Consider the following 17039-nt stretch of genomic DNA (forward strand, 5'->3'; position numbering starts at 1 on the left):
AATGATGTGAGAGACTGATAAAGTCATACAGAAAACGATTCCTTCAAGTTAATGCTGCTAAAGGTGGTTCTACAGGCTATTGAATCATGTGGTGTTTTTAGCTTTTCACACATGGCTTCTCCATTTTGGCTTTATTTTTGTCAAATAAATTGACACGGTGTAACATGTAATGTGTTGTTGTTCATCTGATTTTTGTGACATGACTGAAGTCTTTTGCACTGCATGTTTTAAAGTAAAGTGTGCACTTTGCTCACGCGATCAGCTCGTGATCCAGTGTTATTAGAGTGGCTAAGTTTACAGTGAACTCCATCTCTGCGTGTGCTGTGAGTTTAACGTGCATTTGGGAAAGCAAAGGCTACCAGTTACGCATTATTTTCACATTCGCATTATTTCCAACATGTTTCTAGACAGATGATTACAGCATTTTACTAAGAAGTAGTTTTATTTATATAGCGCCTTTACGTAGCTCAAGGTCGCTTTACATTGTACATACTACACCTGTTGTCACAGACATTAAAGCTCTCCATGTAATTTTGTGGCAAAGTAAAAGCTTGAGGGTTTAACTCTAACCAGTAAGAAAAAAATAACAATATTGTGATTTTACTACTGTAATGTAAAGAAAAATTATTAATATACTTACGATAAAATAATTATTCCGTATTTATATTTATTTTACAGTGCTATTGTATTAAAATAGTAACATATTACTGTCTTAATATAAAAGTATTATTATTATTATATTCAATTGTTTGGCTTCCTAAAACAGCAGTGTGAATATAATGTGGACTGAGACACTATAAAACAACTAAAAAGACGTTATAGTCCATTTTAAAATTCAACTACAAGTTCATTCAAAACAGTTTACTCTGTTCAATTTGGCCACTGAAAAGGGTTGGAGGTCTTAATTTGGAGCTCTCTTGATCCCAAGGTGTAGAGTATCAGATTGATGCATTTAATTCTGACAGAATCCTTTGGAGAAACACAGAATCATCACTCTTGTTCAAATTTCCTCTTTAGGGACTGAACATTTCTTCTGGGATGATCCACGTAAAGTTGGGATGAAAGTAATAGAAGACGACGGGACAGAGTACTTCCGTGGTCCAGGTGCCGGGACCCCTGTTTACATCACCAAGGCCAGAGCCCTGAGCCGAGACTTCATCAAGGGCGGAGATGCCATCTTCCTCCTTACAATGGAAGGTGAGCACTGAGAAACACACAGCCATTTCACAACTCAGGGGACTTATTTCTCATTAGCTGGTAATTTATTCAAAAAGACTTTAAGTGCACAAAGGAATAGAATGAAATCTTGTTTACTTACTCTCATTTCGATCTAAACTAGACTCAGACAATTTTACAGAACACTTTACGCCAAAAAGGTTGCATATAAAGAGAAATGTAAATGATTGCGTATACTTTCACGTTTAAAGTTTTTTTTTCTAGTTATAAAGTATGTTTACAAGCTGTTTAATACTGTACATACAATGTAACCAAAATAAATAAAAATATCAAAACAAATTAATTCATTAAAACTAAATCCATAAAATAATCCCATGATGGGAACCCCTAATTGTCATGAAACTGCTATGACAGCGTTGAGGATCCAAATGCAGTTGTTTAATAAGGGGTAATCCAGAATCCAAAAGGTCAAAAGCACAGGGTCAACAGTCCAAACAATGACAAAGTCCAAGGTACAGGCGAACAGAGAAATCCAAAACAACAGGAAAAGAATAGAAAACCAAGACACGAGGAAACAGAAATGCAGTACATAGAAAGTATATAGAAAGACTAAACCAGTCTTTTAAACTCTTTGATTTTGCTTAACAACTTATATATATCATTTATAACAACTTAAAATATAATCTGAATGCACAATAAACTATAGTAAAATTTATTCACATCTCTCGACAGAACGTTTTTTTTTAGGTTTTATTAAAATAGTCATAATAAGTCATAATCAATAATAAGTCAATAGTCATAATAAGCATATGTCCAGTACGTGCCTCAGGCTTGCATAGTATCGCCAACTCACTCATCAGCAGTGTTGTGCTAGTTACTAAGATATAGTAACTAGTTACAGTTACTAGCAGTGGTGGTAAGTAACGAAGTAAAAATACTTCGTTACTTTACTTATGTATTTTTTTTGGGGATCTGTACTTTACTTGAGTATGTTTTATTTGCATCTACTTTTACTATTACTCCACTACAATATTAAAGACAAAGTTTACTTTTTACTCCGTTACATTTCCCCATGCCCGCTTCAAGTATTTAATACACTGGCTTTCCAAACCAATGAAAAACTTGGTTTTATTTTGAAAAAATGAACGCACAAGCTCTTTGCCAGCATACGCTCACATAGCAGTCAGTTCGCCATTGTGGAAGATGACCGCAGAAACAGGTGAAGGTGCAGCTCTGGCCAGCAATGACCCAGAGATTCCCGCTTACACTGTATCTTGCAGATCTTCTGTTTGATGCAGCTAATGTTATGGAACATGTCTATTGCAGAGCTGCCAACTCTCACTCATTCAGACTCACGCAATCGACACTTTCCACACGCTCTCATGACACATCCATTTTCTCACGCAGAGAAAAATCTCGAAGCAAAGAGGACATTGACACCGACAGACAGGACAGAGTGGGTTACTTTTGATATGAAATAAATTCTCAGCTCTCAGATTCTGTCAATTTTATTACGAAATTCAAACAAAAAATACCGTTTTGGAGCTTTTAAATGTGACGTGACCGATAGCTAGCGCCTGCTATGGGGTGCCGTTAATCTCTTTACTACTAGTTAATTGTAAATAAACACAAATGAACAATAATAGGTAGCCTATGTTGAAAGATACAGTACAACTTACCAAAATGTATATACCTTATACATAATATCAATAAATCAGTGTTTTTGAACCGCAGAAAGAGGTCAGTAAAACAGCTGGAGAACAATATGTCACATAACGTTACATTAAGGCTACCTCAGAAAAAAAAAAAAAAAAAAAACATTTAATGACCATAGCACGTTATAGTATTTTATAATATATTTAATATTAGTATAAATTAGTATTTTGCTAAATATGTGCACTATATATTTATTATATTTTTTACTTATATCATTAAAATATTATAAAGTTGTTATTATAATAAATATCACATGTATTTTTAACATGTAATAATACCAGCTGGCAGGGCTCTCTGTAGCCTATGTTTACAGAATTAGGTGAGATTTTCTTAATTTAAAAATTAACATGTATCTACTGTACCAAATATTTATCAAAATGAATCTATATTGAATCAAGATCGGAATCAAACCACAATAATTGAATTGAAATTGTAAAATTTGTATCAAAGAATGGCCTACCAGTCATTGCACCATAATATGCTGTCACTAAACTTAATGAAATTGTTTAGAATTGATGCAAGGTGCTTCATTGTCTCTTGACTGATTGCAAATCTAACAAATTCTTAATTGCAGTATCTAATAATTTGTTCAATTAAAACATTGCATATCAATCCCAAAACAAGTGATCTGTTTAATTATTAATATTTACAGTTTGAATATTTACTTTTTACTTTCGGTACTTAAGTACGTTTTAAATCGGATACTTTTGTACTTTTACTCAAGTGATGTTGAATGGAGGACTTTCCACTTTTACTGGAGTCATTTTTTATTTAGGTATATATACTTTTACTCGAGTATAATTTTTGAGTACTTTTACCACCCCTGGTTACTAGTTACTTCATTCAAACTCAATTACTTTGTTGATTACTTACACCAAAAAGTAATGCATTACTGTTAAAAGTAACTTTTTAGTTACTTTAAAAAACATTCTTTAATGTTCCCATTAATGTTCTTTTATGCGTTATGGTCTACACCAGGGGTCTCCAACACGTCGCTCGCGAGCTACCAGTAGGCCTAGCTCGTGGCCTGATTAGAGGTATCTCGCCAAGGGGCCGTTCACATATGCGTCTTTTGCGCACTCAAGTTCGTTATTTCAAATGTAGGAAGCTCATAATTGAAGCGACGCGCTCATTTTTTCCAGGCGCAGTGAGATGAAAAAATGCATTAGCTAGCCTACTAAAACGTCTTTGTCATTGTGGAGAGCGCGGTGCATGGTTGCATAGCAACGACAGACGCCACGGGAAAATCGGACCGAATTTTACTATTAATAATAAAAGATAAGCTAATGTGCATTGTAAACGTCAGTAATTTATCTTTTTTGACTCATTCTTTTTATAAAAATGATTAAAAGGCTGAAATATGCAAGGTTTCTTTTTATAAATCTTTTTTGTAAAAACTTTATTTGAACTTGTAGGCTACATAGGCCTACAAGTAGATAACATGTCCAGTACTCCTTTAAAATCTGGCCATCATTTTTAATGTTGTTATTTTAATGTTTATGTAAAAAAAAGTGCATATTAATGCTAATTATACTTGTTATTTGCTGGTTTTCGACATAAAACTTGGTGAATTGATTTTATTGTGTAGTATTAGTAGGCTACTTTTTGAACAGGATTCTGTGATAACTGTGATCATTTTGGTCACTATAATCATGAAATGAAATTTCCATGCCATTTCATCTCTAGTTAAGATGCACTATAAAATCAACTATAATTATGTTTTGTTTTTACAGTATAATATGCAAAGTACAATTTTCTTTAAAAAAAATTATCTCTGATTCTGTTCTTTTCTCTGACATTTAAGGGTGACATATATGGGCCTACAAAAACTCTTTTAGGTCTAAAACAGTTTAGATAGTTGTTAATATGAGAGTTATGAGACATTATTTAAGAGATTAAAGTATTGTATTGCATGAGTAGCTCTCGGCCACTATCTTTTTTTAAAAAGTAGCTCTCAAATGAAAAAAGGCTGGAGACCCCTAGTCTACACAAACACAAAACTGACTTAAACAGAAAGTCATTTTTAAACACTATTTTATTTAAGTCAGACCAGCACAAACTGAATATATCACAAGGATTTCTGAGTTGACTCGCTATGCTGACTCGCGATCTTCGCAGTAGTGAACGCGCCAGAGAGAAATGCACATTTCATACGGATTACATAAGCAGAGAGCAGTCTGTAGTCTGTTTTCTTTCGTTTTGAATTGTTCTGTTTAAAAGTAGACATGTCTGTGAGGCAAGTACCTTATACGCCGAGCTTCGGTTCATTTATGAGACGAGCTCCAGTTCACGCGCTGGCGCCTCCGTTTCGTGATTGTCTATCGTCTGCTATATTTACTTCTTATTTATTAAATCCAGGCAATTGGTTGATGAAACATTGATTAAAATTAAGATACAATTAATACAAAACGAAATTCACTTTAAAGAAAGGTTTTGTGCTTTCTGTTTGAGGTCTGTGAAAGTTTTAAAGCATAGTTTAGTGCCGCTTTCAGAGCGCTCACGTACGGTCACGTCCGTAACATTGTTTCTTCCTCATAAATGCGAACACTAAAAATAAAATAAAATAAAATAAAATAAATATTTTGTTCTGTGGAGACTGAGAGCCAATCCTTCTTCATCCGGTGGGTAGTAGTACTTGGTTTGCGCAGTGTAATTCACAGAATTACTAAATATTTTAGGCCTATAAAATTCAGCCCGTATAAATGTGCATTTTCTAAGCTTAGAAAATGGACAAAATTAATTTGATTCTAAGCATAATGTAACATTATTGTAGGCTATTTGCTATTTGCTATTAGTATAGTAAATGTGGGTGGTGATGGCACAGTGGATAAGACACATGCCTTTTGTGTGAGAGATCCGGGTTCAAATCCACAGTGAGACTGAGCAAGACACTTAACCCCTAGTTGCTCCAGACGCGTGCGACCTCTGACATATATAGCAATTGTAAGTCGCTTTGGATAAAAGCGTCAGCTAAATGAATAAATGTAAATTCTTATGTTTTTATCCAACTAGGCTAGGTGTGGGCCTTATGTAAAATACGGGACAAATCGCTTCCCTTATTGATTTGATACGGGACTCATCATTTTACTTGTAAATACGGGACAATTCCGTATTTTAAGGGACGGGTGGCAAGCAACCCTACCACCAATCCTACAATGCGTCGCTGCTGCAAACAGGTTAGGCTGTAGGCTACACTTCAGCCAAAATTAATTAATTTAAAAAAGTAACGGAGAACGCACCATATGGTAACGGTAATGGAGTTAATTTATTTAAAAAGTAATGAGTTACAGTATGAGTTACTGTCAAAAGTAACTGCGTTACAGTAATGCGTTACTAGTAACGCGTTACTGCCCAACACTGCTCATCAGACTCCTCGGTAATCCTCGGCAAACTTCGACAGCCGGTTTTTGACCTCATTCGGTTCTTTTTGAGTCAGACGTGCTACTTTCGCTTGAGCGTCTTGCGTCATAACACAGAACTAAAGTTCGCTTTAGTTCGATTAATGAACCGGCTCAACCGATTACTGCCTATGAACCAGCTCAAAAGAAGGATTTGTTCAAGTACCAAACATGACTTATGTGTGTTGGGGCAGGGTTGGAATTAAACTGTGCAGGGCTGTTGCAGCTCCAACGTTGGCCAGACGTCAAATTTTGGTTGAAAATGAAAATCGGGTTGACGTCTAAACCCAACATTTGTATCATGTCAAGCAACATCGTTGGCAAGGCATGAAATTTTGATTGAAAGTTTATATTGATTTGATATTAAAACCTAATGTTGTCTTTACATCAAATAGAATAAACACCATAGATCTATCAAACCCCAACCTTAGCTGTCAATTTCAACTTTAAAGAAAGATGATGACATTTAGTTAGTATGGAAATTGTTGGCATGACACCAAACTTTTAACCAAGCCAGGTTTTTGTTGTAAATGAAAAATCAGCAAACTGTGAAACTCGAATACCACAGTCAGACAAATGTCAAGATCCACTGTCAGCCAGACCCAAAGTATTTATTTTAAGGCATCAGCAGAGAAAGTTAACAAATTTTAAAATCTTCTCATCTTCTTATGACCCAACGTCTGCTAAACGTCATAACGTTAATGTCCACACAACGTTAAATTAAAACATCATTACACGTTGATATTTTGTTGGTCTTAAGTTGTGGTAATAAGGAAAATCCAACATCTTCCAAACCCTGGCGACATCTAAATGTCTCATGCTAACACAGCACTGACAACAAACACTGACCGTCTTCTGAACGTCTCATAGCAACGCCAATATGTCATTTGCATAAGACATTTTGAAGATGTTGGATTTTAATTACAATTTGATTACGATCACAATTAAAAACCAACATAATATCAATGTCTAATGATGCTATAATTTGACGTTGTGTGGACGTTAGTCTTATTACTTTCAGCAGACGTTGGGATTTGGTTACTTAATACATTTTATGACGTTCAGCAGATGTTTGGTTCTGGTCACTTAAAACCCCGACTTAAAACGAACAAAATATCAACGTCAGCAGTCTTCATATTCTACATCAAATTGACGTTGACATTTGACGTTGTCCTGACAGTCTAATGTCTTGAATTTCAATCACCCAACGTCAGAACCTATATTCAACCAATTTGCAAAGTCTTATGATGTCCATTGCCTGCTGGGTATGAAGGTATTTCTTCCATGGAACACAAAAGAAGATGTTTAACAGAATGTTCACACTGCTCTATTCCATACAGTCAAAGCTGACGATTGTCAAGAGGCAAAAAAAGCACCAAAAAGTATTGTAATGTCCAACATCACTTGTTTTTTAGGGCAGTCGTGGCCTGGTGGTTAGAGTCAGACTGGTAACCCGAAGGTTGCAGGTTTGATTCTCAATACCGGCAGGAAATGACTGATGTACCCTTGAGCAATGCACTTAACCCCCAATACGTGCCACAGCATAATGGCTGCCCACAGTGTGTGTGTGTTCACTACTCCTAATGTGTGTGCACTAACCTGGATGAGTTAATAGTTCACTTCAAAATGAAAATTCTGTCATCATTTACTCACCCTCAAGTTGTTCCAAACCTGTATGAGTTTCTTTCCTCTGCTAAACACAAAAGAAGATTTTCTTGAAGGATGTCGGTAACCAAACAGTTGATGTACCCCATTGACTTCCATAGTATTTTTTTTCCTACTATGGAAGTCAATGGGATAAGACCTCAATGGCAGTCAACTGGATGGTATGTTACTTGTGTGCTTACGTTTGAACAATCTGTTTGTGTTCTTGTAGATATCTCTCACTTGGTTGCTTCACAGCCCTTCCCTTCCACAACCATGAGTCCAACAAACTCAACTCCTGGAACACCCGGTCCAACAAATCCAGACAACAACACGTCAACCAACACAACTACTGCGACCTCCCCTACATTTGCCACCACCACCACCACTACACCTCACGACCCATGTGTGTCAGTACGATGTGAAAATGATGGCGTGTGTGTGCTGAACGACGCAGGAGAGGCGATTTGCAGGTAATATGTGAGAGGCCAGTTCAAATGGACCTTTGTAGTTTTTTTTAACATTAGTGTGTAGTACAGTTATAAAGTGGAGCCGTTAGCGTGTAGTACAGTTATAAAGTGGAGCCGTGACCAAACAGTTTGGTTCTTGGAAGTATTTTTCCAATTAATTTTTTTCCATTGGGGTTTTCCAAAAGTTCTCCACTAAAGAGAGTAAGCCGTGAATGAAATCGACCAGCTCTCAAAACATGACAAAAGGATTAAAGAAATCAGACAAAAAAGACACTAATATAAAAAATGACAGTATGAAGCTATTATAAAGTATATCAATGTTATTATGAGGTATATCATTATGAAGTATTTGATTGTCTGTATAAAAAAACTAAAAGATAAATGAGACACTAAACTACACAACCCATGAAGCACTGCAAATTTAGTCAAATCAAAAAAAACTATAAGCAGCTATTATTTGAAATGTTAATAAGTATTTTATTGATAGTGTAAAGCATTTATTTATAAAGTATGTGATTGTAAGAATAAAACAATGTAATTGATTCATTTCAATTGATCTACTTCTACTATGCCCTAAAAGTATGTACTGCTTTTGTAAAGAACAAGTACATTCTTTTGAGTGTGTAGCACAAGAGTAGGCAAGCTTTTGGACAAACTACTTTGTCATAATTTCATCTTTAACGGACCGCTCTGCATCTTAGTTACATCCTGTCACCGTTTAAACTGCCCTTCAATCATCTTGTCAAATTTACAATCCTCCACATTCAATTTAATTTAATTTCCTACCGTTTCGGAGAGAAGTGTAGCAGCACGTTGATCTGCCAGTCGTGCCTCTGTCATGCGGAGACTCTCCCCACCCAGGAGAAAAAGACGTACTATTAAATGTATTAAAAATGTACTTGAGTATGTTTTTAGTACAATACAAATATACTTTAATGCATTTTTAATACATTTAACAGTACGTCTTTTTCACCTGGGCATGTGTTTGCGATTTGTATAATGATGCATTTTAAAGTTAATGGCCAAACGTATTTTTACAAAAGTCCACCAATCTGTTGCAGATGAAATATAATGTGGATAACATTGAATAAATATATTTTCGTCAGGTTAGATGCTGATTATTAACAGTGTTGGGAAGGATACTTTCAAAACGTATATTTAGTTACAGAATACAGAATACATGCCCAAAAATGTAATTTGTAACGTATTCCGTTACGTTACTCAATCTGAGTAATGTATTCTGAATACTTGGATTACTTCCACATTGAATTGCATTGAATAAGTGTAGGAATGCGGTCATCACATCCTGCGTACTAAACAGGCCTATGCTGGTGTGTATTTCTGCATGTTCCAACTGCCTGAATGTGTTATAGGCCCATGTCTCCCTGAAAGTGCAATATATTATAATTTGCTATAGAAGAACAAAGACTATAGTGTATGCTGCGGTCACCGGTGCGGTGATGTGCTGACTCGTACATGTAACATGTAGCCTAAGGGTGGCGCTGTCAATAAAGCACCTAAAAGCTGTCTCAAAGAACCGGCAAAAGTAATGATTGAATATGTTAGTGTCGGCTGCAAAGATGAAGTTGACGATGCTGACTCGCGATCTTTGCAGCACCCTAGTGAACGCGCCGGAGAGAAATGCACATTTCATACGGATTACATAAACAGAGAGCAGTCTGTTTTCTTTTGTTATGAATTGTTCTGTTTAAAAGTAGACATGTCTGTGAGGCAGGTAGGCTAGCCTACCTTATACGCTAAGTTTCGGTTCATGAGACGAGCCCCAGTTCACGCGCTGGCGCCTCCGTGCCGTGATGTCTATTGTCTGCTATAATTATGCCTACTTCTTATTTTTTGAATCCAGACAATTGGTTGATGAAACATTGATTCAAATTTAGATACAATTAATACCAATCGAAATTCACTTTAAAGAAAGGCTTTGTGCATCTGTTTGATGTCTCTGTGGAAGCAGTCTTTTAGTGCCGCTTTTACGGAGTGGTCACCTCCGCGTAACACTGTTTTTTCCTCATGAATGCGAACAAGAAAAATAAAATAAAATGAATATTTTATGTTCTGTGGAGAGCTAACCCTTCTTCATCCGGTGTGGGTTTTACTTTTGGTTTTCGCAGTGTAGCCTAATTCACAGAAGTAGCCTATTAAAACATATTTGGACAAAAAGTTAAATATTTTTTGTGTCACGCATGTTTATTTCCCATATTAAATATAAAACGCATTTGTATACAGATATTTTTCTAATGTCTGGACTCCTTTATTAAGGGAGTATGGATATATACACAGACATTACAATATATTGGAATTAAATGCATTTTCTCATAATGTATATTTCAAGTTTTGACTGCAAATGATTACGTCCTGGAATTGCTCAATTTTAAAGAATTATTCCTCAACTAGTTTTGTGGTGTAGGTCTACGTATTTTATAATGTTAACTTCAAATAATACAAATAGTAATTTAAAGATGTGTTAGCATTGGATCTGGACGGGAAGGATAACTCTGGGAGTTGGAAGGTGAGTGTCGCGATTCTGCCTTCTCACACGAGACACAGGTTCGTGGATCTGAGTGTCGCGATTTCAGTTTCATATTGCATATCGTTACAGCCCTGTAGCTAGTAGCCTACCTGATACAACTATAAAATAGCAAGGTGACCAGTAAAACTACAGCAGAAGACTACCCCTGGCTAATTTAAAAAATTATAATAATAACTTGAAGATGCTTCTTCAGGTTGGAGGTGGAGTCTTTGGACGCTGAAAGGAGGATGGTTGCTTGCAAGCAGAGGTTGCACTGCACAGTTATATTTGTTCTCCCTTCTCTTTCTTTAATGTGAAATGCTGTTTGAATTTCCAAGATAGAAACGCATTCTTGCCCTGGCTTTGTTGCTCCTGCTCCATCTCTACCTCTAGCTCCCGCTGCTCCTCTTCCGACTCCATTGTGACTGATCACGCAAACCGCACATTATTTCGTTTTCATATTGTGGCTTCTGGGAAATGCATGGAGTTGCCTTAATTTATTTAGAGAGCAAATAAAGTCGTGAAACAGAGAAGTATCGCCATGTAATCCATCGATTTCATCAATGTAACTGTATTCTAAATACCAACTATTTGAATTGTAACTGTAACGAAATACAGTTACTCATAATTTGTATTCTGAATACGTAACGCCGGTACATGTATTCCGTTACTCCCCAACACTGATTATTAATCACTCAAACCCCTTTATCTAAAACATTCTACTCAATCGTCGGACACACACATCCGTCATATTTGTATTTTTTTAATACGTTTTTTTCTGGACAGTGGCCCTCAAGGAAGTGAGTTTGACACTCCTGCGTCCGAAATCGCATACTTTCTTACTTATTTTTAATAAGTAATTACTTCATGACCACTGACTGTAGTAGCCTATGTTCTATCTAGTATGAATGTAATCCGGACGTACTATATTCGCCATGTTGTTATGGATGTGTTGTTGCTAATACAATGCTATATTAGCCTACATATGTAAAAAAAACAATTGTAAAATAAAGTAACATTACGACATCCAGAAATCACAAATTTCAATAGTTTAGTTTAATTTCAAAACATTTACTTTAGTGTATCGACATTTCATGTTTAATGTGAGTTTCATTCTTACATCTACTATCACAATATATCATTAGTCCTGAGATTCTTTAACGTTACATTAGTGAAAGAATATATAGACACGCAATCAGTATTTGTATTCACTAATGTCTGGTGGTAGAACTTTTGGTAGATTTCAGAGTGTTTTTCCTCAAGATCAAAGATGTTCATTAACATTTGTATATAGAAAGCCGGGACATGTTGTGTGCATTTTGTTTTGTGATTTCACCGGAAAGAATAGTACGGTGGCCCAGTAGTGCACAACACAACGGAATTTTAAAAGCATACATAAGTTCACACTTAACAACACAACGAAATAAAGCCGCAACACAAGGAAATGCTCCCGACCACTAGAGGGCTCTCGGAGCGCGATAAAGTTAGTTTTCCATGTTTCAGCAGTCTAAAAAATATATCAACACCACGATTAGTTTTAATAGTATGTAGCTAACCATTGTATATCAACATTTATTAATTCAAAATTACCTACATGCATTATAGCTGCATATTTATATATTTTAGAATGATTTGACGCGCTACCACAGCGCATCTGCCAATTCCTCCAAGCTGTTAAAACATATAATTATATTTTTTTTAATATTAATTAAAATTACTTTTAACATTCATTGCTTGATTGTATCGGTAGTAGACTGACTTATTACAGGTGACTTTTTTCCAATACCTCCATGCCTTTACAGTAAACAGTTATTTTTTAGGAAATTTCTGTAATATAATAATAATTAAAAAAAATATCTTTTATCATGTTTCAAAGGTTGTAGTTCCTATTAACCAGACTGACTTACAACAGGTGAAATTGTGCCAATAGCTCCCTGTATGCACAGTACACAGTTTGTTTTTATAAAAACATTAGGCCTACTGTAATTCACCTAAAGTTTTTTTTGTTCATGTCCCAAAGCTTGCGGTAGGTTCCTAGTGACCCGACTGACTTATTAAAGTTGAAATTGTGTCAATATCTTCCTGTAATTCTGCAATTCACCCAATGGTTTTTATTTTTATTTCTCAAATTATATTATAATAAATTATACATTTGAACCACTTGGTGGAATTCCCAGACGTTCCCTCTGGGATCATGCGCTGTGGGAGCGTGTCAAATTACTGGGCCACCGAAGAATAGAGTCTCCACAACGGCATTAGCGATAGATTGACGCGCTCGTCCGTGTGAAGACTGCGCACGGGCCACAAGACAACATTCCTCCACTGATAACATTGGCAACAAACACTCAGCATGATTTCAAAAACAAAACATTTCATCCAGGGATAGCCTCTAATTTAACACAAATGAACGTCAACCAGACATGTTTGATTTGCATTAGGTATAGCCGTGCAGCGAGATGTTTCAAAATATGGTGGCGATAATACTGACCCTGGCAAAAAGTGCTGGGGACATATCCCACCCCTCCATCCCACCCGCAGATTATGCCTTTGCATGTGTCATTATCATGTGACCTACCAGCGTCAGTTACGTCGCTTCACTGCCGTTCATAAATCCTCTCCTGTGGCCTCATGGGATAGTAAAGTGTTCATCATATGCACACTTCAGAATCTTGCTGGAAGTAGTATAGGTGATCCGGGTACTTTTTGCCTACTCTTTTAAGAGTACTATGAATTCAGACATACTTATTTTGTCACATACTGTTTTTTTTTAAAGTACACTTTTTACTATATAGCAGGGAAGTATGCGATTTTGGACACAGCCCAGGATGTCATGTGTGTTTCTGATAAGGTGATGTGCTCCAATAATGCGATTATCTCCAGAGTAAGGACTTAAGATGTTTACATGACACTCCCGTTTACATGCAATTTTCATTACTCTGATTATTCGTTAAGAATTGTGGGTATTTTTACCAGCATTATTCACATACTCCAATGCTCGGCACAAGTGATAACCTCAAATATAGTATGTGTGTTACTGGCCACTGTTTTAATCTACTTATGTCGAATGCAAAACACATTTCTATGGATGAATTGGATTTTTTTCCTGTGACACACATAAAAGTTTCTTCATTTCGATGTTTTCGACAATCAATATACTGCATTATATTCATGACCCACAACGTTGTCAACAAGGCTTGACATTAACACCCACGACCCACTGAACGCAGGTGAATATCAGTAGTGGCGTGTAACGCAGTCGCTCCTACTAGACACTTTGGCGGGTTGAATTTTATTTATAATATATACATTTTTCAATTGTAGCCTTTTAAAAAGGCATTTGAAATAATAAACTAAATGCAATGTTTTGTTGTCAAAAATATTGTTTTTTCGATGCATATCGATGCTGAAATATATGAACGCTTTCAATACTCTCACAGAATAGATACACAATACCAGCTGCACTTTCTCATCTCTCCAACAACGAGTGACACACAAACCCGCCTCTCCTCACTCACTCGTTTCATTTGCTCCGGATGAATATTGTTGGTGTTACAGCGCTGGAATTTCAGTGTGCGATTGCGCGTATTGTGCATAAATTGACTCATTCCTGCACCCAAAGTGTGAACATAAAGTCACCTCTCATTAAATGTAATTATTTTTTGCTGCTTAGTCAAATACACACATTGGACATGGCGAGTTTTCACATAAACACATTCAGTTGTGTTTTAAGTGAACGTAAACAGTTGAGAGAGAAAACGCATGTGTAACAGTGTAATGAATCCGTGAGTCAGGTCTTAAAGTGACAGTAGCCTAATAAACCTGCTGCCAAATTATGAGATAATATTAAAAATATCTATAAGGCAGTTTTCCCCCAATGGTATTAATGTCACAATTGGCTAGCAACTATGGAAAATAACTAGCCACAGTGGCTGTGAGCAAAAAAGTTAATGTCAAGCCCTGTTTATCAACATGAACATCATCCTTGTACCAGAAGTATGTGCACACTTTGGTCAGAGCGGTAAAGATGCATTTAAATATTTACATGCTTATTGTGTTTTTTGCGATTAAAATCAGCATACGCCACATATTTTACTACAATTGAGGTCGTTACGATTATGAGTTCAATCACATCAATTTGATCCAAGTATTGGGTTTACATGTGGTACATGTGGTAAAGTTTAAATCCAGTATTGCCTAAATCTCATTATCATCGCATTATGACCTTGATAATTGAAACGAGATGGGTGTTTGTTTATGTCATGATTGGTTTAGTCTTAAATAACAGAAGATGTTTTGTGGTCAAGAGCAGCATGTGTGTGTTTTTTCTCCCCGCAGGTGCGCGGTGGGTGACGACTGGTGGCATTACGGCGACAGATGCCAGTTTAAGAGCTCTGCCCAAAACAACATCATCACCGCCGTACTGGCGTCTGTCGTGGTGTTTGCCGTCATGCTGATCGTGACGATAGTCAGCGTGGCCTGTGTGAAGAAGCGCCAGGGAAAAGCAGGGCTCGCTGGAGAGGGAATCACCATGAAACGCATGCACTCCTTCAGAGCATGAGGATCTGATGTGTTTCTCTAAAGGCCCATTCACACCAACACAGAAGACCATAAAGATAACTGTGACCATAACGGCCATAACGATTTTTAAGTCGAGTCACCTTTATTTCTATAGCGCTTTTTACAATACAGATTGTTTCAATGCAGATTTACATTGATAACATGAAAATGATGCATTTTGACTGTTGTTCAGCTGAAGTTAGTGTTGATTCAGTTCCATTGCGAAGATCATCGATTAATAAATTAGTTCATTTCATTTATAAAGCAGTTCTGTAAAAAATTGTCATCGTCCAGCTCAGTTCAGTTCTCATACAGCAGCGTCAGTGCAGTCAGATCAATAATATTGTTGAATATTAAGTGTCCTCAACTGAGCAAGGCAGAGGCGACAGTGGCGAGGAAGCCAAACTCCATCAGTGACAGAATGGAGGAAATCCTTGGGAGAAACCAGGCTCAGTCGCTCAGTTCTCCTCTGGCCAACCAACCAACAGTGTATGATTATGATTCAGGCTTTTAGAACTATATCATTATCAGTATAGTTATCGTCCTTGGTGTGAACGGGTCTCAATGTGTGTCTTACACAATAATGCTATGATAATGATTCATGGAAAATGCTTTTATAATTGATTCGTTGATAAGACGTGGTTTGTTCATTGGCCCCAAAAAGCATTGAATGTCATAACATGCATGAACACACTTATAATAAAACGTCTGATAAAGAACCAGGGTAAGTCACTATATATGAAACACATTTCTAAATCCAAGAAACCTGGTTGATTGACAGGAAGAATTAATACGGTCTTATTGTCAGAGTTTTTCTTTGAGGTTTAATTTGAGTTTTCCAACTAAAGTTTAAGATGTTTCACATCTGTTCCATTGAGAGAAGTTTTGGTTACACTTTATTTTAAGGTGACACAGTTACATTGTACTTACTCAAATAAGTACTGAGTAATATTAATTAACTACATGTATTTACTATAGAGTTACAGTTAGGGTTTGGTTTAGGGTTAGTTACTTGTAATTATGCACAATTTAATGTTATTACCATAGTAAGTACATGTAGTAACGTGTAACTACGTCACCTTAAAATAAAGTGTTACCAAAATATTTTCTGACTAATGATTTCACTTCCATAGGATTCAATACCAGAAGCTTTCAAAAGCTAGAAACCTGTAACTCATCTCAGAAATCATCAGCTACTGTAGGTGATTAATTGAAAGTGTGTCACAATCCATCATCCATGTTCAACCTAAGAATGTTTTATTCATATTGGAGAAAAATAATAATAAATAATAAAAACTTGATCCATTTGTGTTGGGATCACATGAATCATTTTTGTTAAGAATTGGGCAGTGGATTTTAGCATGCTTGGAATAGAGCGGAATCAAAAGAGTAAATGTTTAATGATGTTATAAATTATTATTTTATGTGTTATTGAGTAAAGGGGAAACCCTGTTAGTTTTAATGTACAAGTATCTTTGACATTTAAAAGAGTTTCTGTTTTTTTGATGTTTTTGTGGTTTCCAAAGTGTAGAGGAAAAAATGTATATATTA

At 36.1% G+C, this 17039-nt stretch overlaps 1 protein-coding gene across 1 annotated transcript in view; it reads left to right on the forward strand.

The window, feature by feature from the left end:
- Window positions 1–16784, forward strand: part of mep1bb (meprin A subunit beta b) — a 34721-nt gene extending 17937 nt beyond the window's left edge. Inside the window, exons 10-12 of the mRNA XM_077243265.1 lie at window positions 1018–1197; window positions 8167–8407; window positions 15267–16784. Of these exons, the coding sequence (XP_077099380.1) occupies window positions 1018–1197; window positions 8167–8407; window positions 15267–15489 (644 nt within the window). The 3' untranslated portion in view covers window positions 15490–16784. The remainder of the gene's footprint in view (window positions 1–1017; window positions 1198–8166; window positions 8408–15266) is intronic.
- The last annotated feature ends 255 nt before the right edge of the window (window positions 16785–17039 follow it).

The sequence above is a fragment of the Siphateles boraxobius genome, unplaced genomic scaffold (genome assembly GCF_051911475.1).
Source record: "Siphateles boraxobius isolate OS27281-9 unplaced genomic scaffold, OSU_SipBor_1 1, whole genome shotgun sequence".
Lineage (NCBI taxonomy): Eukaryota > Metazoa > Chordata > Actinopteri > Cypriniformes > Leuciscidae > Siphateles > Siphateles boraxobius.